At 46.1% G+C, this 24,882-nt stretch overlaps 1 protein-coding gene across 2 annotated transcripts in view; it reads right to left on the reverse strand.

Moving 5' to 3' along the window:
* Positions 1–1,690: 1,690 nt before the first annotated feature.
* The window catches only part of GLRX3 (glutaredoxin 3), a 32,571-nt gene continuing 9,379 nt past the window's right edge, over positions 1,691–24,882 (reverse strand). For both annotated transcript variants that reach the window (XM_045068484.1, XM_045068483.1), the window contains exons 3-11: positions 18,909–18,983; positions 17,965–18,166; positions 12,535–12,707; positions 12,252–12,313; positions 9,920–9,977; positions 8,235–8,287; positions 5,167–5,206; positions 4,981–5,073; positions 1,691–1,930 (exon numbers count right to left, since the gene is read on the reverse strand). In XM_045068484.1, coding sequence (XP_044924419.1) covers positions 1,880–1,930; positions 4,981–5,073; positions 5,167–5,206; positions 8,235–8,287; positions 9,920–9,977; positions 12,252–12,313; positions 12,535–12,707; positions 17,965–18,166; positions 18,909–18,983 — 807 coding nt within the window. In that variant the 3' untranslated portion in view covers positions 1,691–1,879. The remainder of the gene's footprint in view (positions 1,931–4,980; positions 5,074–5,166; positions 5,207–8,234; positions 8,288–9,919; positions 9,978–12,251; positions 12,314–12,534; positions 12,708–17,964; positions 18,167–18,908; positions 18,984–24,882) is intronic.

The raw sequence follows: 24,882 nt of genomic DNA on the forward strand, positions 1-24,882 counted from the left end.
ACACTCACCCTAACTCAATCTGTGATGCTCCAGGACGACACCACCGGTTTCACACCATGCAAGTCACCCAGCGGGAGGGGAGGCCGTCCTGCCATGGGCGAGCTTAGACGCAATCAGAATCACCACCCCAGGCCCGAACGCTGTTTCCCAAATTGGAGATGGGCACTTGTTAAAACGTATGCGTTGTGTGGATTAAAATGTGCATTAGGGGAAAAAAGTAGCTTATCAACTCTGCAGTGATAAATTCTTGCTTAGGTTAAGGTGAAGCTAAAAGCGGGCTTGTTGACAGGCGGCACTTGCAGAACCAGCGAAAATCACGAAAGCCCAGCTCAATACTGTCAGTGTGGGTCCCAGGATAAGAGAAGATTATGCACTTCTCCCCCGTGGTTCACGGCATCCCTGAAGCCAATCGCTTAATAGAGTTTGTTACAATTCATTTCTATCTACATTTTAAAGGTTTCATTTATGCAATGATTTGTTTTAAATGGAAAAAAGAAATTCACGGACCAGTGCCCAAAGGAGACCCATCTAATTACACACACTGGCGAGGAAAGCCACCACGACAGATGCAGTCTTCCGACAGGAAGCCCGGGGCCATGTCCGCCTTTAGGGTCTTGTGCAGACCACCCTTGGTCACACACACAGCACAGAAGTCGGCACTCTCCTGCACACAAGAGAATGGGGCAAGGGGTTGGCCGGGTGCTCGAGCCCTGGTGAGAGCTCACTTCCCTCTGGTTTCTTACGGAAACTGCTGACTTCGGCACCCTTTCCTTACTCGACCAGCAGACGCTTCGGTGGAGCCTCAGCCGCCCAGGCCGACAAGCTGGGAGAATCTGATGAAGGGACACGGTCGTGGCCACTGAAGTCGTAGAACCGTGGAGGCGAACTCAGCCACGAACTCAGTCGGCTTAAAGTGAACCCGACAAAGGCCTAATGGGGCAACTATTTTTTTTAAAAGACTTTATTTATTTGACAGAGAGAGAGATCACAAGTAGGCAGAGAGGCAGGCGGGGTGGTGGGTGGAGAGCAGGCTCCCCACCAAGCAGAGAGCCCGACGCGGGGCTCGATCCCAGGACCCTGAGCCGAAGGCAGAGGCCTAACCCACTGAGCCACCCAGGCACCCGAGACAACTATTTTTTAAACAGATTCAGGATCAAAACTCCTGTTGAAATTTTCATGGACGTCAGGTGTTCTCAGCCTATGCAAGGGCTGAATCAGTGCTTTCGCTAGAATGACTGAAAGAAATTGTGGTGTGTAACACACCCTCGTGTCCAGCTCTTCTCCCGTTGTGAAGAGCGTGAGGCCAGGAACAGTCAGGAGCACGGATCGTCCTCTGCTAACACGTGCCCTGGGGCCTTCTGACGCGAGTCTCCGAATCAGCTGAGCCCTTCATCGCCTCTGCGGTCTCACTGGGGCCACATGCAGGGGCGCTGTCAGAAACGCATTTTCAGCTGAATTTCTCCAAGCTGCAAAGAGATCTTTGGCCATTGAGGGGAGCCACTGGTTTGGTCTATGAGCTATTCTAAATAGGACTGTGGATTTCAGACACCATCACTGTTCTGCATCTTCTGAAGCCTGCCTGCTTCTCAGCTCCTATCAGGTACCCACAGAGTATGAGAAAGAAATTTAAAGTTGGCTAATTACTATATATCTAACATCTATAAAAAAAGACCGCATTTTCACACAAGTATTTTTAATCGGATTTGAAGATGTTTATTGCATCCTGTTTGGTGAAAAACAAACAAAACATACATGTATTTAGCACAAGCTGGTGGGATACACCGAGCCTAACGGGTGAGCAGCGGTCTGAGAACGGAGTGGCGCGCGGCCCGGCCGTGGCGACGGTCTCCCGCAGCGCTCGGCGCCGAGCAGACGCTCCCTAGTTCTCTCCTTTCAGCACCGGCAGCAGCTCACCATTGTCTCTCAGCTCCTAACAACAAAAACAGAAAAGATAGTATGTACGCACAGAGATGAAAAACAGAAACCTCTGAACCATCCCAGACTGTACCCCGATCTGCGAACAAGAAACACTGGACGGGAATGAAACTCCCGCGCACCAGCACGCCGGAAGCAGGTGCCATGCCGTACACCAGAGCGTACCATCGCACTACAAAAGGCACTCAAAACCCAAGAGCTCCTTCAGCATGAACGCCGATGACGATCAGAGCAACACAATGACGCCTCCTATTTGAACAACAGCAATAAATATGGGGGACAACCGTGAGCGACGTGCAAGCACGAATGTGGAAGAAAGCAGCAACGTGCTGGTCAAGGCCACGTGACACCTGCAGCCGCACGGGATCACGATTTCAGGCCAGCCCGGAAAGACCACAGTACTCGTACAAAGTGTACACATAAAGGCCAAAAACCACTAAAAACACATCAACATCCAGAAATAGTTTCTGCTTTCAGATTTAAAATTTGGAACACAGCTATCAAATTGAAAATGTGACAATAAATGGTAATTGAGACTTTCTAGTTTGAGATAAGCACTTAACTTGATGTCAGTATTCAGGTTCTTACTAAGCAACATGAACATCAATCAGTAAAACCACTAAAATCCATTTGACCGCCTCGCTGGTTAAACCCTAACAGGTATGATCCGGTCCTACAAATGCAGACCGTTCTCGGCGATATCCTGAGATCTCCTACCACCAGGCCGCTAACAAGCAGGCGTCCTACGGCACTGAAGGAGGAGGCGGCACTTTTCTGAGCGCCAGACCTGGGCCAGGGCAGGGCAGGGGGGGCGGTGGGGAGTGGGGAGCACGCAGCTCGTGGCAAGGCCCGGCAGCCACAGCTTTCCTGGCTGCCCGAACTTCTGTGGGTCTGTGTCCCCTCATCTCAGGGCACTGTGAGGACGGCCTAGCACAGAGGCAGCGTGGCTGGCACGCGGTGGGACCCTCTTCACCAGCACCGCTGCTACCGGGAGCCGAGCTGGTCTGAACAGTCTCACCGTCTGGGCACACATTCTGCAGCAGGGCGCCGAGCACTGACCTGTTAAATCAGTGGCCGTTTTTCGCAGGACACCAGACTGACCGACTCACGGAATCACGGGGTAGCCCCTTTATCCAGCCCTTCCACAACAAAGGCTCCCGGTGCCCCAAAGGCCAGCCAGAACACACACAGCGGAACCCACCGACGTCCTGGAACTAGAGGTGAAGGACTGGGCTCTCCAGGAAACCACCACGTGGCAACCTGACCGTCCCCAGCTGTCTTCGCGGGGCACACGTTCCCGCTGTCCCACACTGCCAAATGTGAGTTTTTAGCAGGTGAACAAGAGTCCTCTAACGTCCGGATACACACCTACAGAGAAGTCGCCCATAAAGCTCAGCTTTAGAATTAAATGAGATTTATCAAGCATTATCTTCCCAAGCGTTAACAGTGGCTCAGGCAGAGGCTACAAAACACTCAGACGATAAAGGCTCCAGAGTATTTGGGGTTTGAAGACTGTTTGTGTCTTAAACAAATACAAGTACATATAACACAACAGATGCACATGCATTTTTGGTGCTTCTGGGCTACTCAAGAGCTACTATGTTCAACTTTTTCTTCTCCTCCAGGAATGAGACCCTTTACTAGGAAAACCACCTCACTCAGTGCCCTAAGAAGTGTGAAGTCAAACGAGGACCGCTGCGGCAGAGGGGCTGCGTGGGGAACCCGGCAGGATGAGGGGCCTCGGCGGCGAAGGGCTCCTGTGCCAGGGCGGACCAGACGACCCGGCCCACGGAGCTGACGTCACTGAGCGCTGGGCTGGGTCCTCTCACGTGATGAAAATAGAAGCTAAAACTTACTTGAAAACAGTGCTACTGATCACGTGCTTTCCACTTACAAAGTCAGACCTCTGCCCTCAGAGAGACTCTTCTAACCGGCAAGGCAAGCAGAAGGCCGGCCGGAGCACTGGACACGGGAGCAGCCGCTCCTGCCGAGGAGGTCTGTGCTCCCGGAGCAGAGCCAGGCTTCCTCCTCAGGCCCCGTCCTGGGCACCCCCACTCCCGCCCACCACTACCTTCCCCCACCACCACGATGCCCAGCTGGGGTGGGGGGTTAGAGGACGCAGAGCCGCAGCTCCCCTGTGCCAGCGGAGAAACTGCGCCGGGGAGCACACAGCTGCCATCGGGCGGGCGTGCCCGGAGGACAGCCAGGCCCACTGAAGTTCACTGAGAGTTTACGGAAAGCAAACCAAAGGAGTAAGTTAATCATCAAAGATGTATTCTCCAAACATGCTTACAACCTGACAGACCTAACCAGGTTTAAAGCATCTGAGACCAGAGGTGGACAGGAGATGGGCCACCGTGGTTTCGCCCTGTGCTCTGGGAAACCGGGGCCCTGGCTCTCAGATCTGTCACACAGCCGGCAGGCCAGGCAGCACTGGGAGTCCGGCCTCTGCCCACGGCCTGGTGCGCTCCTCTCCATCCCCCAAGTGCACACAAGGCAAAATGAAAGAACACGAGAAAATAGTACGATATAAATATAAAAGGACAGAACTTAAGGAGGAGCACAATATCCCTGTAGACAAGAGGGGCCCTGAGCGACACAGAAAACACGCAAGTATGGAACGTGCCAGCAATCCAAAGCAGAGGAGATGAGGAAAGAAAAGCTAAAAACATGGACTTAGCAGAGTGGGAGTAAAAATCAGATTTTGAATTTGGCCATAATTAGAACATGTCAGAATGCCAAGTTACTTTGGCCCTGAGCGGGCAGTCCCTCAGGAGATGGCAGCGGCTGTACAGAAGGCCCCGCGGCAGGGGGATGACCTGACTGGCTCAGGGGAGGGTGAGGATGGTCTGATCCCGCAGGGGCAGGGAAAGAACACGGTACTACAGACACAGAAATGGTAACACCAGGTCAGAGATGACCGGACAGGAGGCCAGGAAGGAAAGCACTCAAGGAAGCCCCACAGTTACCTTTCAGTGTAAAAGGATAATTTTCAAACACGCCAACATTTCCGTCTTCCGGATACCAGATGAACTCCGAACTTACCTTAACAATATCCAGACCTCCAACAAGCTCCCCTTTCACATACAGCTGAGGGTACGTGGGCCAATTCGAGTAAGTTTTTAACCCCTGCCGAACCTACGGAAACAACAGGAACTCTGAAGCCTTACTGTAAGACCCTAAGGAGTAAAACTAAGGCAAAGGTCAAGAAACATAAAACATAGAACTTACTTCTTCATCCTCCAATATATCAAATGTCTCATATTCAACACTATAAAAAGGAGAAAACATTTTAAAAGGAAATAGTTTCATTAAACAAAAATTATAAAACCTATTTCATGTTTTAGAAACAGTCAAGAAAAGGAAAGAGTTTTGTTGCTCCTGACATTCACAGTGGACACTGGAAATGACTTTACTCTTCAATCCGTCAGGTACCCCACAGAACAAGTCAGCCCAAGATACAAATTTATTTGGATTTTTCTCTAGACAGTACTGGGTTAGACAGGGGTCAGCTAACCTTGTCTCAAAAGGCAAGACGGTCAACACACAGGCTCTGTCGGCCAGTCCACTGCAGCCGCTCACTGGGCTGCACCGCACGGGAGCAGCTGGCCAGGGCCGAGGGGAGTGGGCACGGCTGTGTACCAGTAAAACTGTATATGCACGGGTCGGCGACCAGCTGCAGTGTGCCAACCCGCAGGTCAGACTTGTACCCAAAGTAAGTCTGTCCTTAACACCGCATTTCTACCGCCCACCCCGGGGCTGCTGCTTCTGACCTACTAGCAGGTGCTCAGGGAGCAGGAGGGAGCAGCACTGAGGCCCACGGACACCCATGGACACCCACAGCTGGACCAGAGGCTCACTAGCCGGGACAACGACACCGCCAACAGACGCCACCCTACGGAGCTGTGCTTTCCTACGTGAAAATAATCAGACTTCAGCGCACAGGTGCTGCTCTCGATACGCAGACACCAGCGAGAACGGTCTGGCTTCACGCCGTATAAGGAACACCACTTGTAGAATGAGTGCCAGTCACTGCGTGGAAACCCAAGCACACGTACTCGGCGGGATGTCACCATCAGGTGGTCATGGAATCAGCGTGAGTGTCGCACCGATTCCCACAGGGAGACTGGGAATATGTGCAGTCCCCAAAACCAGCCAAAGCAAATGCCACATGTAAAAACTTCGATTTCCTTAAAACCCAAACCACCTTTCCAGGGAGATCCTGCTCACTTGTAAACAAGTTTCCAAGAAAATGGTCCATGGTGCAGAAAACAGTCAAAAACAAATAAATAAGATGACACAATAAATCAGCACCAAGTAACAAAATAGGAATGTCTGAAAGAGCAAAATAATTAAAAGAAAAAAAGACCCAGTGGAGGCTGCCCTTCAAGGTGAGCTGAAGGAGGCAGGTGCTAATCTGGACAATGTCATAAAAGTGATGAGTTACAGAACCATCTCCGAGGGTCCTAGGAGGTACTGGGCCCGCGTGCGTGTGTGTGCGTGTGTGGTCATAATAGCCAATGCATCTCCTGAAAGTTCTTGTACAGAGATGCGGTGGACACTTGGCACACAGCCCCTCAAGACATGTGTCACTGGGCCAGTGGAGGGAAAGCATCAGAGTGGAGGCGCCAGAACACAAAACCAGGAGCTCGTTCTCCGGCCCCACGGCTCTCAGCGAGATCAGTCTGGTCACACTAAAAAGCCAGAGAGGCTCCCGCCCCGCACATCACCGGTCCGCAGTGGGAGGACTCCATCTCAGAAGAAGCCCCTCTGCTCTGGGGCAGCCGGGCTTGCAAACCCAAACATCAAACAGACCAGGAGGGGTGGTGCAGAAAGCAACGTTCTGGAGGCCCTCCACCAGACACATGGGTCGCCACAGCCCGGCACTGCGGCACTCTGGCCTCACAGCCTTATGGAGGGACACCCCGAGGGGACGCACCGTCACGAGGGACAGGTGGACTGAGCGTACCATGCCAGGGAGCTATGACAGAGGGAAGACAAAGAAAGCAGGCCACAGAAACTGATGACCAGAACCTGGCCCGCCTCTCCAACGTCCACGGGCAGTGCGGAAGGGGCAGGCCGGAGCAAGACAAGACATCAGACTCTGCTCTGCAGATTGTCACAATCTTCTTGTGAAGAAATCAGTCATCTTGCTTTTTATGTCCCTAGAGTTATATTTAACATATGCTACACAACTGACTACTTTCAACCCTGCCCATGAATATCTACGTATTTCAGAGATTACCTTCCCCATAGCTTCATAGGTTTCGTTAATCTGATTAAAGCTATGGCTAGAATACTTACAATATTAAATAGAAGCTATAGTGAGAAAAGAAATTTTTAAAAAAGCCAAAACATTTGATAAACTCTATAGAACATGAGTGAAACATCTCCAAACAAGTGGTTTTGTTTTTAAGCAGAAAAATCAATGCAGTTTTCTTTTCTTTCTTTTTTTTTTTTTTAAAGATTTTATTTATTTATTTGACAGGCAGAGATCACAAGTAGGCTGAGAGGCAGACAGAGAGAGAGAGAGGAGGAAGCAGGCTCCCTGCTGAGCAGAGAGCCCAATGCGGGGCTCGATCCCAGGACCCTGGGATCATGACCTGAGCCGAAGGCAGAGGCTTTAACCCACTGAGCCACCCAGGCGCCCCTCAATGCAGTTTTCTTAACTGTCAGCATCGCCACTGAGCAGACTGAAAAGCATGAACACAGCCATTTAACTTCCCCCACTTCTCAGATGCACCTAACGACCTCCACAGATTGCCCAGCCCTTTCTTAAACTGTTTAGAAATGAGAGTAATTTTAAGGAAAATTAAAAACCTGATACACTTTCTCTAAAATATCTTTACACATGTTAAGGACTTCCTTCTGGGAAAGCAGACAAACAGTAACTTTAATGATCGCCTTCTAAGAAGCTCCTTTATGGACCAACTGGTTGACACTGGCCAGGAAACCCTACTGTGGTCTGTTACATCATTCACAAAACACTGTCGCAAAAATAAAGGAAATAGCTACAGACGTAATAACTAAGAGGCATCAGAGGCAGGACTGGAAGGTGGGAATTTCTTTTTTTTTTTAAGATCTTATTTATTTGACAGAGAGATCACAAGCAGAGAGACAGGCAGAGAGAAAGGGGGAGCAGGCTCCCCGCTGAGCAGAGAGCCCAATGCGGGACTCGATCCCAGGACCCTGGGATCATGACCTGAGCCGAAGGCAGAGGCTTAACCCGCTGAGCCACCCAGGTGCCCCGAAAAGTTGGAACTTCTTAAACACACCGTTTGAAACTAAGATTTACGTACCCAGTACTATTTAGTATTTCCAGAATCTGTTTGCTGAATCCACACTTTGCTTCCTAAATGCAGAAAAAGAAAAAAAAATGAGTTAAGATGTATTACATTTTCTATGCAGCCCACTGGCATGGTCCCATGGTACGTCGGTCACCAGGGTGGCGTGGACACACCCCAGCGCATACACACTCTGACCATCGGGGAGGACACGTGTCCTGGAACCTGACAAGCTCTGTGGTCTAACCTTCCTGAGTGGAGCCCTGACGCTCTCCAGTGCGACTCCTTCTCCATTTCACTCTCAACAGACGAGCTCAACTCACCTAGCCTTTCTGCAATGATGACAATCCTATCTCCCCGTCCCGAACTAGACAGTCAGTCCCGTTTTGTAAAATGTATCTTTATAGAGTACTGACTTTTTTTTTGAGATTATGGCTCTGCGACATGGCTCCTGTCGGGCCCCTAGTCCCTGCAATCGCATGGAGCTGCGAGGCCCCACATAAACTTCTCAACAAATGATTCTGCTTCCAAAGATATCAACACCAGCCAGACTTCCAGAAAACACTGGAGAATTTTGAGAATAAAAATTTGCTTTAAAAAATCACCAAGAAAATATAAAACGGTAACTTTATCCTGAGAAATATTAACTTCCTCTATTTTGTTTTAATAAAATCAGTGAACCACTCAAAGAATCTAGGTCCTACCCTAGTGACCCCAGGATGCGGAAACCTTTACCACCAGCTTCCCAGTCGCTACCTTCACTGTAACAGTTACACTACACTAGTTACGTTAACTAGTTGTTACGTTAACTCTCACCCTGGCTACCACAACCTCATTCTCAATGACCCCTGAGGCACCCATCCAGGTACACCGGGGCAGTGACACCCGGGGAGGTTAAGCGGGCCGCCGACACACCTGGGCACTGCCAGAGCCGCAGGGAACATAAATACGCGTTTCTCGGTTCCGTCAGCCTCGCCTCTCAGGGCTTTAGCCTCCCCAGTTCCGAAACAGACCACACTGTCCCCCTCTGCCCACCTCCGCAACTGGTTGCGAATAAAGGAAGGTAGCAGAGCCCGGTGTCTGGAGATCTCCGTTCCAGTCCAGGTACAAACGATCATCAGTTTTGCTCAAGCTGTTGGGGGGAGTGATCTATCAAACTTGATATTCAAAATGACGCCCAGCCAACATGTATCTTCATCCAAAAAGCTACGGGAACCAACCCACTGGAAACAAGAACTGCCAAACTGCTTCACTCATTCACCAAATGGTGCTGACCACACACGATGCCATGGGGCTTATTTCTCCAGTGCTCACTTCTTCAAGGGTGATCTAGGGCTGTGCACCCCAAGAGCTACAAGGCTCCCTGTACTCCGGAAGTATTGGGACCAAAGAGCCCAGTACAGGAGCCCACGGCCTACACGGGTGCCGGGACAGCAGCTAACGGCACCAGGACAGAGTGAACAGTGTTGACCAAGTTTGGCAGCAGAAAGAAATGCGCCCCACTGAGATGCTGACGATGAAGTCAGGCAAAATGCAGATTACTTTATTTGATCTCCATAAGCACCAATTAAGGCCTGGTAACTTCCTGATGCCACTACAGCTTCATTAGCCACAGCTAGGAAAAAAGATTTAAGTGTCCCCTTGTTGCAAATGTTAACATCGAAAGAAATTACAAATAAAACCAGTTTTGAGTTCCTTACCTGTTTGTTTCCTTTCATAAAGAGCATCACAGAAGCTTTATTTGTCAGTACTTTGAGCCTAAAGAGAAAAAATTGATATAAAATGGCTCAGCTCAATTATTAAACACCACTTTTGCTCCGCTTCAGGAGTAACATGCATATCTGAAGGAGAGCAGGATGATAGTTCACAGCTCTGAGTGGCATTAAACAAGCAAATGCACTGACATTTTCCTTTATTTCATTCACTCCCTGAGCCACCATAAAACACAATATGGCTTTTAAGGCAATGAATGTTCCTTCAAGTTGCAATTCAAGCCCATCAACTCACAGCACTAAAAAAATAATAATAACCAACTCAATAAGGAATTGTTCAAGAAGGGGCCATACACGGAGCCCACCCACCACTTCCAAAACCAGGATCTTGTGTGCTCCCTGCTCCACTGCGAGGCCGCACACAGCTCCACGCTCCCCAGCGCCCACGAGGTCACAGCAGCAGGGGAAGTGCCAAGGGCTGCGACACCCGGCAGCACCAGCGGCTCAAGTCCAGCGCCCCCACCCTCAGTCTGTGTCCCCCTGCCTGCCGGCTCTCACACCCCGCACCCTCGCTTGCTGCCAGGAGCGCCCGCTGTCTGTGTCTAGCCTGAGGTCCAGTCCGCCAGCTCAGGACAGTCTGCGGCATGAGAAGGGGCTGCTGAAGACCCTCCGAGCCCCGTGGTGGTCAGGCCACCGGCTCCTCCTCCCACTGGTGCTCTGGGTCACTCGTAGCTCACCCCCTCAGAGAACAAAGTGACCACAAACGAAGCACACAACTCGCTAGCTCACAGCTAGGTCACGATCACTTCGGAGAGAGTACTCTGGACTGACTCTCCGAAAAGAAGTAAGAAAAACGGCGCTGATCACCACCTGTCACCGACAGTAACACAACCATCTGGATCCAGGAAACCCAAACGTGTCCCTCCGTCCCACACGCAGAGACGTCACCAGACCGGAGAGCTCAGGCTCCGGCTCTCTGTGCTCTGGTGGTCCTTCAAGGGATCACTCTGAGTACACCGAAGACACATCCCTGTACAACCTCTCTGTGACTCTGGCTGGTTTAATTTCGGTGTCTGAGCCACGGGACAGACACGGCACGTCAGGAAGAGAGAGCAGGTGTGATGAAGACAGGGACACAACGACAGCAACAGTGTACCTGACAGAGAAGGACAGGCGGGAAGCGGACGCAAGCACACAGCAAGCACAGAGGATGTGGGAGGCTGCAGCGCCTCCACGAGCCGCCCAGGGGTATGAAAAAGAACGCGACTAGGTGCGCGCCTGGGCGACCCAGTCGGTTGAGCCTCTGACTCTTGATTTCGCTCAGCTCATGATCTCAGGGTTGTGAGATCGAGCCCCGCATCAGGCTCTGCATTGAGTGTGGAGCCTGCTTGAGATTCTCTCTCCCTTTGCCCCTCCCCCCGAAGAACACAACTCGGGGCGCAGTCCACAAAGGGACTAGGAGCATCACTGTCCTATCCAAAAGGCGAGAAAGGGTACAAATCATTTGAGAAAATGTGGCACTTACAGGTCAGTTTGACATATATGGGATACTACTTATTAATCAAGGACAGATAAACGAGGTGCTACTATAAACAATTTTAGAAATTCTCAAAATGCTCAATAGCAAGAAAATTCCAAGAGGAAGTTCCACCTTACAGGCTCAGGCCCAAACTATGAATGGCTGATACACTGATGTATCTCGAAATAAAATTCTTCTTTAAATCTCTACATTAATTCAAATTTATCACAATGAAGATCCCTTTAACCCTCCCTACAGGCCAAAGTCCGAAATTTCCATAAGACACACTCTTTAAAAGCTGATTGAGACCCTTCATAAAACAAAGACCGATTTTACAGCTCCAAAATGTCCTTGAATTCTCGGTTCTCGTGGTTAGAAAGGCGGTGTGAGACTCAAGTGTTGACGCGCGCCACACGCAAAGCTGCGCTCCTCACATCGGCACCCTTCGCGCTCAGCGCTCTGACGATGCCACCGGCAGGGACTGCTACCTGAGGCCCAGGACTGCTGGATCCCAGCTCCAAAACACAGAGAAAAACGGAGTTGTTCCACTGAAACAGTGATATTTCCATAAAAACAAAGAATACCCTCCACCTAATCATTAATTTCGTGTAAAAATTTCTCCAGTGCAAATGAGACCGTCCCAAGTTTGCATGACCAATCTGACTGCAAACAACACAATTATGCTTGGCACACAAAAACAAATCCCTGATCTATATGGAAAGAGCAATGCAAAAACCAAGAATTAAGCAATATTTTTAAAGTACTAAACAGTAGACTATTTGAAAGTTTTAAAATACTTACCTTTCCTCTAATTTCGGGGCTTTAGGGCAAATTGTATCTAGTTCGTCAGATGCTTCCAGCTCCTGAAATAAACCCAGGTCTAAATTTAAGAAAACATTCACCACAACAGAAATCTCTTTGTTTAACACAGATATCAATCAACTCATCAGAAATACTTCATATGCATCCCAGATTCATTTTTGTAAATGCAGAAATTAATTTATATTCTAGATTGATTACTGCACTTAGAAAAGTGATCTCTAAATGAAAATCCATCACAAAGTACAGACTTCTCAGCTCTAACCTTAATGACATCGAGTCCTCCTATGAGCTCTCCAGAAACATAGAGCTGGGGATAGGTAGGCCAGTTGGAATAGGTTTTGAGGCCCTGACGAACTTCTTCATCTGAGAAGATATCAAAACTGCTAAACTGAATATTATGTTTGTTAAGGATTTCCACCATCTGCTTGCTGAAACCTGCATAGGAAAAAGAAAATCAAGAACTTAGCTTCTTTCTCATACCCGTGATTTCATACTGCTTCACAGCACACATGAGCTACTGACCAGAGTCTGCCTGTCTCACCCACGACTTCATCAGCACGCCTATGCGGCACGTAAGGAGAAAAATGAGTTCCAAAAACCCCTTATCTGACTTTGAACTGTATCACGTGCTCCAGTATGGCTTAGTGTAAAGCACACTTTTGAGTCTAAAAGTCTGTACATATTTATCAATGTTCCTCTTACTCTTAGGCACATTTTTTGTTGGAGGGGAAACAAGTCTAGCCAGAAGGCCCGGGCACCCGCTCCGTCCAGCAGGGAGACGAGCAGCTGGGGCCTGCACCAGCTCCCTCGCTCCCTGCACTTCCCCACCAATCAGAGGACGGAGCCGGATGCCCCAGACCATCCCTCCCAGCTCTGCTGTCTGTGAATCTCTAGGAATCACCACTGGATGGAGGAAAGGCCCCACAGCAGCCATCATTAGCCACTCATTGTGCACACAGAATGGAAACCCAACTGTTTGGTTTCTAGTGCCTTGTACTAGGTCTGGGTGCCCGGTCCAGCTCTTCTCTGTCTTTTGCCATCTCTAATAGAATATATTAAAAGTCAAGGAGGAATGTGCTCTTTCAGTTGAAACTGGTGCATTGAATTTCAAACCTGTCTTCTCTGTTGTTATATAGGCACTGTCAACAGACTGACACTGTTCTTTCTCATCTGGTACCGTAACCTGACAGTCTCTTTTTTAAAACTATTTACATTCCCTAAAGTATGTAATGTGATTTTTTTTTACTGCACTGTAGTGACAATCTTATGTTCCATGATTTTATTATACTTTTGTGACACATTTTTGTCCTGTACTTTTTTGACATCATTTTCTGATTATGACATTAGCACTGGAGAGCGAGAGTGTGAATATCAGTCTTTGTAAATCTATTAGTCTTATCTGAAAAGAGGGTATTTTTCTTTCCATAAGCTAATTCTTCCCAATTGTTTTTCAATACTTTGTATCACGCCTCTCACTTTCCATCCTTCTTTTCAAACAGTCATAATTCACGAGAAAATCACCTGTTCTTCAGGGGCAAAATTTCTGCAGGATTTCATCAGCCTTTTGAAATAAAATCAAATCATAAAATTCGGTGTAAGATTAATTGCAAAAATGGGCATCACCTGCTGTCATGCAAAAACACTTCTACTCTTAAAACCTGGATGTTTTACTGAGCTCCAGACATTTTTCAGATCTACAGTTTATTGAGATGAAGCACTGGTATTTATTTGTACAGCATATAAGTTGCTGTTCCTCCAACTCAAGTGTTAAGTTCATGTACAGCCTGAAGTAAAACACTGATTCTGAGATTTTTTTCATTCATCTGGGAGTTCATTAGTAAACAGCTAACGGCTGATTGCTGATGGTTATTCTGTTGCCAATATATTAACTCATTTCTACTGTAACTGGCTGCGGAAAAGCTTTATTTTAGCTTTAGGCAATTACATGCAGACTAGAAAGATTGATGGGTAATGTTTCATTTTTAAGGGTTAAAGTAGCAGACTGGAAATGTTATGCTTAAGGATAAAATAGTGAGAAGTTTTCCTACCAATAACACAATATTTACACACTTTTTTTTTTTTTTTAAGAAAAATGCACGCATGCCATAGAAATATTTGCAAAAGGGAGAACCACGTTTAGCTGCCGCACAACCAGTGCTTCAGTCCACGGTTGTCTGTACTCACAACAGGAGGCATGAACAGTGCACTGACCTCAGCCAGGCCAGCACTATGCAGTCCCAGTAAAACCCTAAAACCCACTTCTGAACCTACACTGCTGTGTCTGATTGAAAAAGAAAACCCCACTAAGGGGGACTTCTCCTGCAGAAGAAATGTCTGTCCCGTGGTTCCAATGTCCTTTGCTTCGCTCAAAGTCTTGTTGACGGAAACGAACACAAGAACTCCCCAATAGCGTCATTAACCGGTGCGCTCGAAGACTTGACATTCTGTTCAAAAACACGGACATCTCGGTGCTTCTGGAAAATCTGCCTAAAACATGAGCGCCCTCTCTCTCCTGTCCTCCTGAGGAACACAGAATAAGGATGATCTGATTCTTCAACAACAGACACCACACCCTATCAACGCACCAGGCTCATAACACACAAACACACTTTTCTGCCGGTAGAGCCCAAAAGGAAAAGCGATGGAGACAGGGTCGAGCTGAGAGCCAGCGGGCTCCACAGCAGACCCTGAAATGGCTTTCAGGGCTTCCTTGAGAAAAAATTTAATGTTACTCACTAATGGTTTTTGATTAATCGAAAGCAAGGTGAGGGCCAGCTCATCAAAACTCACCACAGCCCTACTCCACAACGGGACCCAAGGGAGCCCTGGGTGCTACCGACGGCAGGGCCTTCCTCGGGAATCTTGTACGAAACATGGAAATACCAGCCAGGTGCGTCTATGAGCACGAACGGCTGCTGATTCTATAAAGGAGACTCTGGCTACCCTCCGTCTCCGATGTGCCGACACAAGAGCAACCCCCCCTCCCCTAGCAGCGCAGAAAGGATGAGAGTGAAAGTCAGGTGCGCCCGCGTGAGAACACAGCCGGAGAGGCGGACAGCTGTGTCGCGGGCACAGAGAGGGGGAAACGGGGCCAGAGACGCGTCAGTGAGGGAAGTGGCAGGGCAGTCACAGCAAAAACCCCTTCCAGCTGATCCTTAAGTAGATATTTTTTTAAAGAATACCTACATTCTAAAAAGATCTGTTGACCCTATGTCACATATTTACTACCTCTAACAGAAGGTACAGAATGATGCTGTTACAGAAATCAGGACATTAGGAAACAGAATCCTGTTAAAATGTAATTCTAAAAATGATTAAGAATAGGAGTGCCAGGGGGGCTTAGTCAAGTTAGTATCCAACTCGTGATTTGGGCTCTGGTTATGACCTTGGGGTCGTGGCATCCAGTCTGCTGTCGGGCTCTGAGCCCCTCCCTCCGCCAATCAATCAATCTCTCTCTCTCTCTCTCTCCAAAATAGAGAAAATGTTTTTAAGAAATTACAAAGAATAAAACAAGTACTTGTTTGGAATGGAACTGTAACTGGTAAATCATATATATCTAAAAAATTCTTTCAAATTCCCTAATTACATCTTTTATTATCTAAATGTCTATAATATACTGTGTTTTTCAGAGTGTTCTGACATGTTATAAAGCTTCCTTTTTATTCTACCTTATTTATAGTCTTCTAAATGTCAGGCAGTTAATATACAAATGGCTAGAAAAATATTATACATTAAGTCTAATAAAAAGGTAAGCAGGAAAATGACTATCTCTAAGCGTCATTCTAACTTACTTGAATAATCATACAATACCTGATCTGAAAAGGATCTCCAAGACCGGCTCCAACCCCAACACCAGCAAAGGAAGGACTGAGGGCACAGGGAGGGTTACTGACCGGTACCCACATCACCAGGGCAGGAGCATAAGGTGGTGTTGGGATGCAGCTCACCTGCACGGACACGGGCCACCTCGCTTCCCACCGCAGCGCCTCCCCGCTGCTTAGCAACTCTTCCCAAGCTGCACTTTAACCACCTGCCTGTCCTCTCAGGCTCTCACTCAGAAAGGCAAGAGAGAAGGCTCCTGTGCCAATCCCAAGAAGAGAGGACTCGATGGGTTTTACTGCAGGCTTACGGGGAAGAACCTGTCCCACGGGCTCATCAGCATCTGACAGCAGTCACCGCGGTTCAGGACGCAAGGAAGGCACTGAATAAAACCCATCACACTCGTGTTGTCAGTCCCTGTTCTCAGGTCACCACAGAAAGTATCAGAAATGTTCTTCCTGCCTGAGAGAAAGTAAACCAGTTGCAACCACTATTAAAAACAAACCAGCACAACAAAGGCCGGCTGTTGCTATCTGGGCTTAATTCTAGTAGAAATGAAGTCTTTCTTTTTCTTTTTTTTTTTTTTTTTAAGATTTTATTTATTTATTTGACAGAGAGAGATCACAAGTAGGCAGAGAGGCAGGCAGAGAGAGAGGAAGGGAAGCAGGCTCCTCCCTGAGCAGAGAGCCCAATGTGGGGCTCGATCCCAGGACCCTGAGATCATGACCTGAGCTGGAGGCAGAGGCTTAACCCCCTGAGCCACCCAGGTGCCCCTAGAAACGAGGTTTTTCAACATATAAATAGCAGGCATTACCTGATATGTAAATAGTAGCAAGGACATTTTTCAAGTAGAACTGAAAGAAAAAGGAACCACTTCTTTACCTTTTTAAGACAGGCCTCAAGATGAAACTTTATTTTTAAAACTAGACTTTCATAATCTAATATGGAATTTGCTAACCATATAGGGAAGAACTTACAATTAAATTTACACTGGAAGCTGGGTTGTTTTTATAAAGTCACACTGGACACGCAGTAATTGGATCCGTAGCACATTCTATTTTACTGCTGCGTATCTTAATAAACTCCCTCCTGTACAGTTGAAACAAACACTCTCAGATTCTCAACAGCACCATCAAAGGGCATTAAATGCTCAATTATGAAGCATAATAACGCTGCACTAGGCATAGTAAAAAGAAAATAACATAAACCCAATACCAGAGGGGTCGAATAAACTCTAAAACTCACTTAAGGACAAAATTACAAGCATATATGTACAGAAAATAAGAGTGACTATAAGCCACAGAATTCAGAATCTTTCCATTATTAGCACCTATAAGCAACAGGTGAACGCTGCAGTCACATAGTTCGACTCTGGGACAAGAAGGAAGGTAAAAGCACAGGGGAGACAGGAACGCCACCAAACTTCTACATATTTTTAAACTGCTGAATCTGGATGACACGAGTCGAGAGAGACTGCTAAGAAAGCTAGGGAACTGTTAATAGCAAAATGAACTGAGCAGACAAAAGGCCCATTCAGGTGACAGCAACGTGGTGGCTGGAACCTAATCCCAACTCCGCTCCAAGGTGACCTGATCAGCCTCCCCCTCTTCGGGTATTTATGTAAATAAAACAAAAATCTTCAATCAGATGATTTCTAAGATGCCTCTGGGTTCCAGCATTCTCTGTGTCTGCTGCACACGAACTCTCACCACCACACGACAGAACGCCAGTGGGAATTACAACTCTCCGGATTTTCTAAAGGCACCTCAGCACAGGTATAAGAGCGACGGACAGAACAGAGACGGGCACCTGGCCGCGCCCCCACTCGTAAAGCACCCGTTCAGTGTGTGTCCTTGGAAAAGCAGCTTCTTACCACAGCGCGGCTCCTGTGGAGTTCCTTTCATAAACAACATGCAAGGGGCGGCGTGAGTTAACTTCTTCAGGCGAAGGCTGAGATCTTCTCTAGGGTGCTCGTTACCACTGGGTGGGAAGGAGCCGCTAGATGCATGTCGCTGAACTTTTTTGGTCAACTCAGGGGCATGCGCACCATCTAATCGGTCAATTTTCTGAGAATTCTGAAGTTAAAAAAGTCGTTTAGAATATGTGTGGCAATCTTTCATCATCCCTTTTACGATCCAAAATTTTAACAAGTATGAACTCACAGCTCTAGCCAATTTGTAAAGGCGTCAAAGCTATTATTAGATATGTCTTTTAAAACCTGATTACCAACTGTCAGATGCATCTCAATTTTAGAAATACATAATTGTCTTCTGTTTTCTCTTTTTGTAAACATACTAGGAGAACATCACTATGCCTCAAACTCAAACCGGATCAGAGTGTGACCTAAAACAGAAGAGTTCCCCTCCCTCACTGGGACAAGTCTATCACTGGGTATAAATGCGGTACTGGGGGGGGGGGGGGACGTGGTAACACTCCCGGGTGCCCTAAAGCACAGCTGTGCACCTGCTTCCTAAGAGAGTCATTAATCAAACCAGGACCAGCCAGATGTTCCATTACGCCCAGGCACATGCCCTAATTAACCAACTTTTACGCAATTCAGGGAACATTCTGAGTCTACAGTCAAGTATCTGGATTGTTGTCTAGAACCCCCAACTCTGACTGCCCATGTCACTTCTTCAGGATCCCCAGGCCAAGCTTCGGCGTCAGTGCAAACACACAGAGACTATGAGAAGACAGGGCACAGCGAGGAACAACTAAGTGCTGAATGTTCCGGGATCGGGGAGAGGGAAAAGGGACCAAGCAGAGCCCCGTGGCCCACGACAGATGCAGGATCTCTTGTGCCATCTTTATCCTTACCTTGAAAAACAGAAAGGTGGGAACAGAACTAATTTCATATTTTTCAGATACTTCAGGAACAGCTTCAGCTTCCAACTTTAAAATAAAAGAATTTAAAGCTTGATTATAAAAAGGTCCTTTTTTTTACTACTTCAATATGTAAATCAGCTTCACATGCATCATCCCTTCAAGTTGTTGATGTTTTTAAAGAGTAGGGAAGGAAAGTTTATGACACATTTACATTTAAATGAGACTCACTGGGCCTGTGTGTCATCACTGAGTCTGCAGTGTCAGAACAGGTTCAGAGGTTTTTATTTTGTTGCACATTTCAAAAGATGCCTGGAGGCTGTGAATAAAATTTTTGGTGCACTAGTGACCTAGTAAATTCTCAATCATATGCAGCTACTACTATATTGGAATCCATAAATCACTGACCCCAGTTATGTCATGATTACAGCGCTTATTTTCTGCCCACAGCAATTCTTGCTGTTTGCTCTATTGACGGATTTCAGGAGGCAGTACATCACGACTGACAGCTGTAGCCTTCTGCAAATTATGGAGCAAAAAGGAGTATTTCTTCAATAAACTATTGATGTCTGATAAATTTTACCGTTAACTCCTGCAAGGCTGCCAGATGCTAAGCAGATACCTTGCTAGGCTATTTGCTTCTGGGTCTATTCACACATTTAAATGCATTTTAAATAAGATGACTGCATTCTGCTTGGTAATCTCCTTGAGGCCCCTCAACACGATCTGATGTGTATCTGACATATGAATTTTAAACATGTTTAGTAACTCAACTCTAAGTAATTAGAACACAATTCCTGTAAGCTATTTATGTAGGACTTTCTCAACCACACACTTTGAGAAAAACCAAGACATAATATTATATCCTTCCCTCATAGGACTGTCAATTTAATATAAACTCTTTAAAACCAATAAAAATCTGTATTCACATTATACCTGTAGGAAATAAAATTTATTGATAAATTATATTGTTAAAAGATTTAAAAATATATATCCTGTATTTTTCCAGGAATGAAAGATTTCCACTGGGCTTAAAACACTATTTTTACCTAGCACTCCCCCGATCCAGTATCTATCCATCCCAGTGAAGCCTGACGGTAAGTGGGAGGCAGAGTCATTTGTCTCTGCTTCCTACCTTCCATTTCAAATATTTCTTGGGTGCTCTTTTCCTACTTTATTTTTTTTTCTTTAAAACACCTTTTTGAAACAATATTTTTAATTACTTTCATTTTTCAAAATGTACTAACGTGAAAATTATATACATTTTAAATCAATATCCACTGTCCAATAAACCTGGAAAAATGAGCAAGGAGAAGACAAAGCATTTGAAGACAGCTATTTAGAACATACTTTCTCAAAGTTTTTAAAACTTCTGTGTTGTTTTCTTTCATACAATTGCACACTCAGACCAAAGACGAACAAAAAAGGCAATGATTAAGGTGGTTCATTATTTTCTTTCTTTCAAATAATCTCTCGAGGGCCCACCACACTTTGGCACTGGGTTAGGCTCAGTTACTGTCCCCACCTGTGGTACTACTGGACTCTAACCACAAAATAAGACAAATTTTAAAAAGGGGCAATACTAAGAAGAGAAGGAAAAAAAAAAAAAAGAAACCCACAACATAATAGTCTTAACCAAACCAGACAGGAAGCATCGGGACTCAAAAACACAGGCCTCTCTGTGGCTAAAAATTGGCCTGGTCTCATGTTCCTGCTGGTTTCCAACAGTCTTCCTTAATGACAATTTTCCAGAAAATTTCAAAAAATTTTGAAATTCCTAAAGCCAGGAAGATCACCACATGCACCTCTGGCAAAGCAGCTCCTAGGAAGATGTGATCTTAGTAAGACAGCGGTGACATCTTAGTAAGGCGGTGGTGACAGACAAGTTCCCCCGAGCACTGGCCAGCAGTGCCACTGAAGGCAAACCCATTCCCCAGAACATCAAGGGTACCTGAAGTTCTAAAACCTTTGCACACTGAAATTCGTTGGGAATATTTTTACTGGATGTAAAACAACATGACAGTTCTATCAATAAAAATAAAGAGTACTGAACACTGACCTGCATTCAGAAAAGACCAAAGGTCACGAGTTAACAGCAATCTTTCCTGGAAAGCCTGCCCAACACCACAAACCATGACAAGCCCTTTGCAGACAATGGCCTAAATTACTAAATTAAAACCTGGAAAGGTTTTAATTAATACGTAATGGTGGCTAGGTAAAGACGTAACTTGTCCACAGACACACGGTTAATGAGTAGTAGAGCTAAGAAACAAACACAAGTTTGCTTGACTATAAAACCTATGCTTTTTTCACTATATTGTGGTACACTTTTTCTACTGGATCAATCAAAAATAAAGATGAAATTTCAAAGACAGGATTTATACATGACTTGAGCATCCACCAAACATGAACATTTTCAGACAGCATGCTTTTTGGTGGGAACCACCTGCTTGCCAACCATGACTCTCGAAGTCGGACACTTCCCCTGAAGTCTGCTTTATGTCTGTGGAGCGGGGTGAAGAGAGGCAGGGAGGTGTTACCACAGCAAGGGAAATCCAGAGGCAGGGAATTCACTGCCTCCAGGGTCACCGAAGACCACTAAGACAGTAACGGTTAGTATCTATGACTCATCTAGGCCAGACACTGTTCTAAGTGCATTCTGTGTACTCAAGGCACAATAACAGATGCTGTACTATTAGGAAGTTATCACACCTAACTTCCAGAAGAAACTGGCACTTAACAAGGTTAGGTAAGTCAGCCAAGATTCCAACACCCTTGAGTGGTGGAGCAGGGCAAGTATGCTCCAGAGCCAAGTTCTGCTCTCCACGGCCATGCTGCCATTTCAGCAAATGCTCTCCTCATTTTACTGCCTTTTCAGTATCATCCATGTGACCACACCCACCTTCTCACCAAGCCTTCACTTGGCTTCCCATTGTTTCTTTTTCCCAAACTGAGACAGTCTCTCTGGCATCTTCCTTCACATCTGGCCAACCTCTACATGGCTGGCACATCCCAGGACGTGGTTCTGAGTGCACTTCTCCTAGTTATCCTCATTCTCCTTCAGTGGTCTCCTCCAACCCTGCGGCTCTAAGTACCGCCAATACGGCAACAACGCCCAAGCTGTATCCAGGCCAGACCTTGCCCATCGCCTCCAAGCTAGACGCTCAACATGTGCACTCAGATCTCTACTAGGTGTCTCCCACTACACCTGTTCCTCCCCACGGCAACCTGATCTCTTTAATCCATCCAGATGACCAAATCAAAAAGGAGACAATTTTGATGAATCCATTTCCCTCACTGGACATCCACTCTATCAACAGGTCCTCCAGGTTTCCCCTCCAAAATATAAGCCAAATCAGACCATCACATCATTTCAATGCTCCCTCTCCACTAGAGTCACAGGGTCACTGGCCTGTGAAAACAGCTTCGTGATGAGTGTACTTCTAGGCTGCCTCCTTCCTTCCCCCACTTCAAACCACCCCACAGGACAGATGGAGGAATCAACTTAACAGAAATCCAATTATGTGTCACTTCCACTGCACTCAGAATAATACCCAAACTCTTCCAGCACCCACAAGGTCATCTGGCTGTTCCCTACCTCTCCAACCTCTAGCCATAACCTCTCCTTCTTCATTATCTCCAGCGGCCTCCTGTCGGCCCTCCAACAGTGCTCACGTGCTGATGTATGGTCTAAATGTTCATCCCCAGCTCTTCCAAGAACTCCTTCTCACGTTCCTGCTTTCCCTTACGAGATACACCTCTCTAGCCCAACCCAAATAAAGTGCCCACCCACCCCCAAGTCCTCCTCTTCAATGGCCTATTTCCTTCTTTTCGGAACTTACTACTATCTGGAATTACCTTGGTTATATGTGACTCCATTTCCCTACTGTTCTGTACTCCCAGTGACTAGCATATAGTGGTCTATGTAAGTATTAGATAAATAAATTCTAACACAATACTGAACAAATGTTGGTCACTACTGCTAAGCCTACAATGGCACTGCCCACTGGCCAGGGTGGTCCTGATCCCCAAGGCTGCGAACAATTAAACCTGACCTTCAGAGACATTTTGTTAAGTTTCTTAAAGAGGCTTCTTTTCTAACTCTTGTGACATGTGATCTAAAAGGAAAATTTTTTTAAAATCAAATTTTTTGGTAGCTTTTAAAAGCCCTTTACCGAACTTAGCCCAGGAATAACTAATAAACTTTGTCAATTATTTGTATTTTTTTTTATTACCCAGATAGGGTAAATAAAAATTGGGGTATTTTTAAGATTTAGCAATTCTACTTGAATTATCTGAGAGGCATTTTTAAGAGTTCCCCCAAAATGGAATCCTACATATGTTCTCTAAAATGCCATCATCATCGTTATTATCAATATTACTATTATTATTATTATACCAGTATTCTCTGGTGCTGAGAAACAGGAATTCAGCTAACTGGTACCTAGCTAGACAGCTGGTTAGTACCCTTCTGGAGATTGCCCGACATTGTCTGTTTACACAAGCTAATTGTACAGACATTTAGAATAAAACAATTCTATAACCATATAGAATTTATCTACACTGATTATATAAACCCTTAGAAATTAAATACTATGAACTGTATTTTAAGATACTTGCACATTCAATGATAAATCAAACTAAAACAAGTCTTAGTTTCTGAAAATAAAAAAATGCTAATTTAAGTATATAACCCCCTCTATACCTCCGCCATCATACCTAAAGTGACCACGGACATAATAAAATTCAAGTATGGCAGGTACCGTACAGTGTAACAAGACCATTACTAAATGAAACAGTAGTACAAACCTCACCAACCAGGCAGAAAATAAGCCTGACTTTGAGAATTGATGGACTAAAGTGCACTGTCAAGGAAATGAATACCACAGCCTAACTAGAGCAGAATACCAAGCTGGAAGAGGGGGGCTGGAGGGTGACACAGAAGGTGGGGGCCACCTCACAGAGAAAGCAATGAAAACAAGGTAAGATAAAGGTCTCTGTTTCAAGTATCCCAGCATCTAGTCAAGAACAAACAAGGGACATCTGGGTAGGTCAGGCAGTTGGGTGTCCCACTTGATTTTCGCTCAGATCATGATCTCGGGGTTGTGAGATCGAGCCCCACGTTGGGCTCTGGGCTGGGGATGAAGTCTGCTTGGGATTCTCTCTCTCCCTTCTTTCCCTCACCCCACCCCCACAAGTGCTCTCTCTTAAAAAAAAAAAAAAAAGGCCAATTAAAACAAGAAATCAAATGACAGAACAGAAAAAACACAAGAGTCTCTAACTAATAGTGGAACCAATGGCACAGACTAAGTTCAGAGATGAAAGGAATAAAAGCCACAGGAGTACACAGGAGATTTCATAGAAAATGGATTTGAACTGAATCATCACGTTGAATACTTTAACAACATACAACTTTAATATGGAGAAAAGGTAATGATAAATTTAATAATTAAAAAATTGAATAAAATTTCAATAACTAAATCATAATAAAATCAAATGTAAAGTTAAAAATGAATGGCCACGCCTATAAAAAGATGAACTTGATCTGGAGCTCAAACAGAGCAGGTGGCACCCAGCGTCCCCAGCACAAGGAGCCTTGAGCTGCTCTTCCTCCCTCTCCACCAGACACGAGATCTTGAAAGATTCTATCTCCCAAACAAGCGATTAAATGATAAATGTGTTTTCCCATTTTAGTTAAAGATAAAGTGCCAACAAGCTGACTTTACATAATTTGAAAAGCAAGGGCATGTAACATTTTAATTCGTCATTTAACTTTATTTTGAACAAATGTTAAGTTTTCAATAAGACTTTCAGCTGTACAAGTAACTCGTGTAACTCCTCTAAGCCCTTGGATGCGGGCAACCCTCCGCCTGGGGCCCAGAGCCTCAGGGAGGTCTAGACAGGGTGGCCAGCGCGGGAGAGGACGCACCGCACAGTGCCGAGGAGCACGGGCGCCCTCCGTCACCGC

Source organism: Mustela putorius, unplaced genomic scaffold (assembly GCF_011764305.1).
Source record: "Mustela putorius furo isolate JIRA1106 unplaced genomic scaffold, ASM1176430v1.1 tig00003909_pilon_pilon_pilon, whole genome shotgun sequence".
Lineage (NCBI taxonomy): Eukaryota > Metazoa > Chordata > Mammalia > Carnivora > Mustelidae > Mustela > Mustela putorius.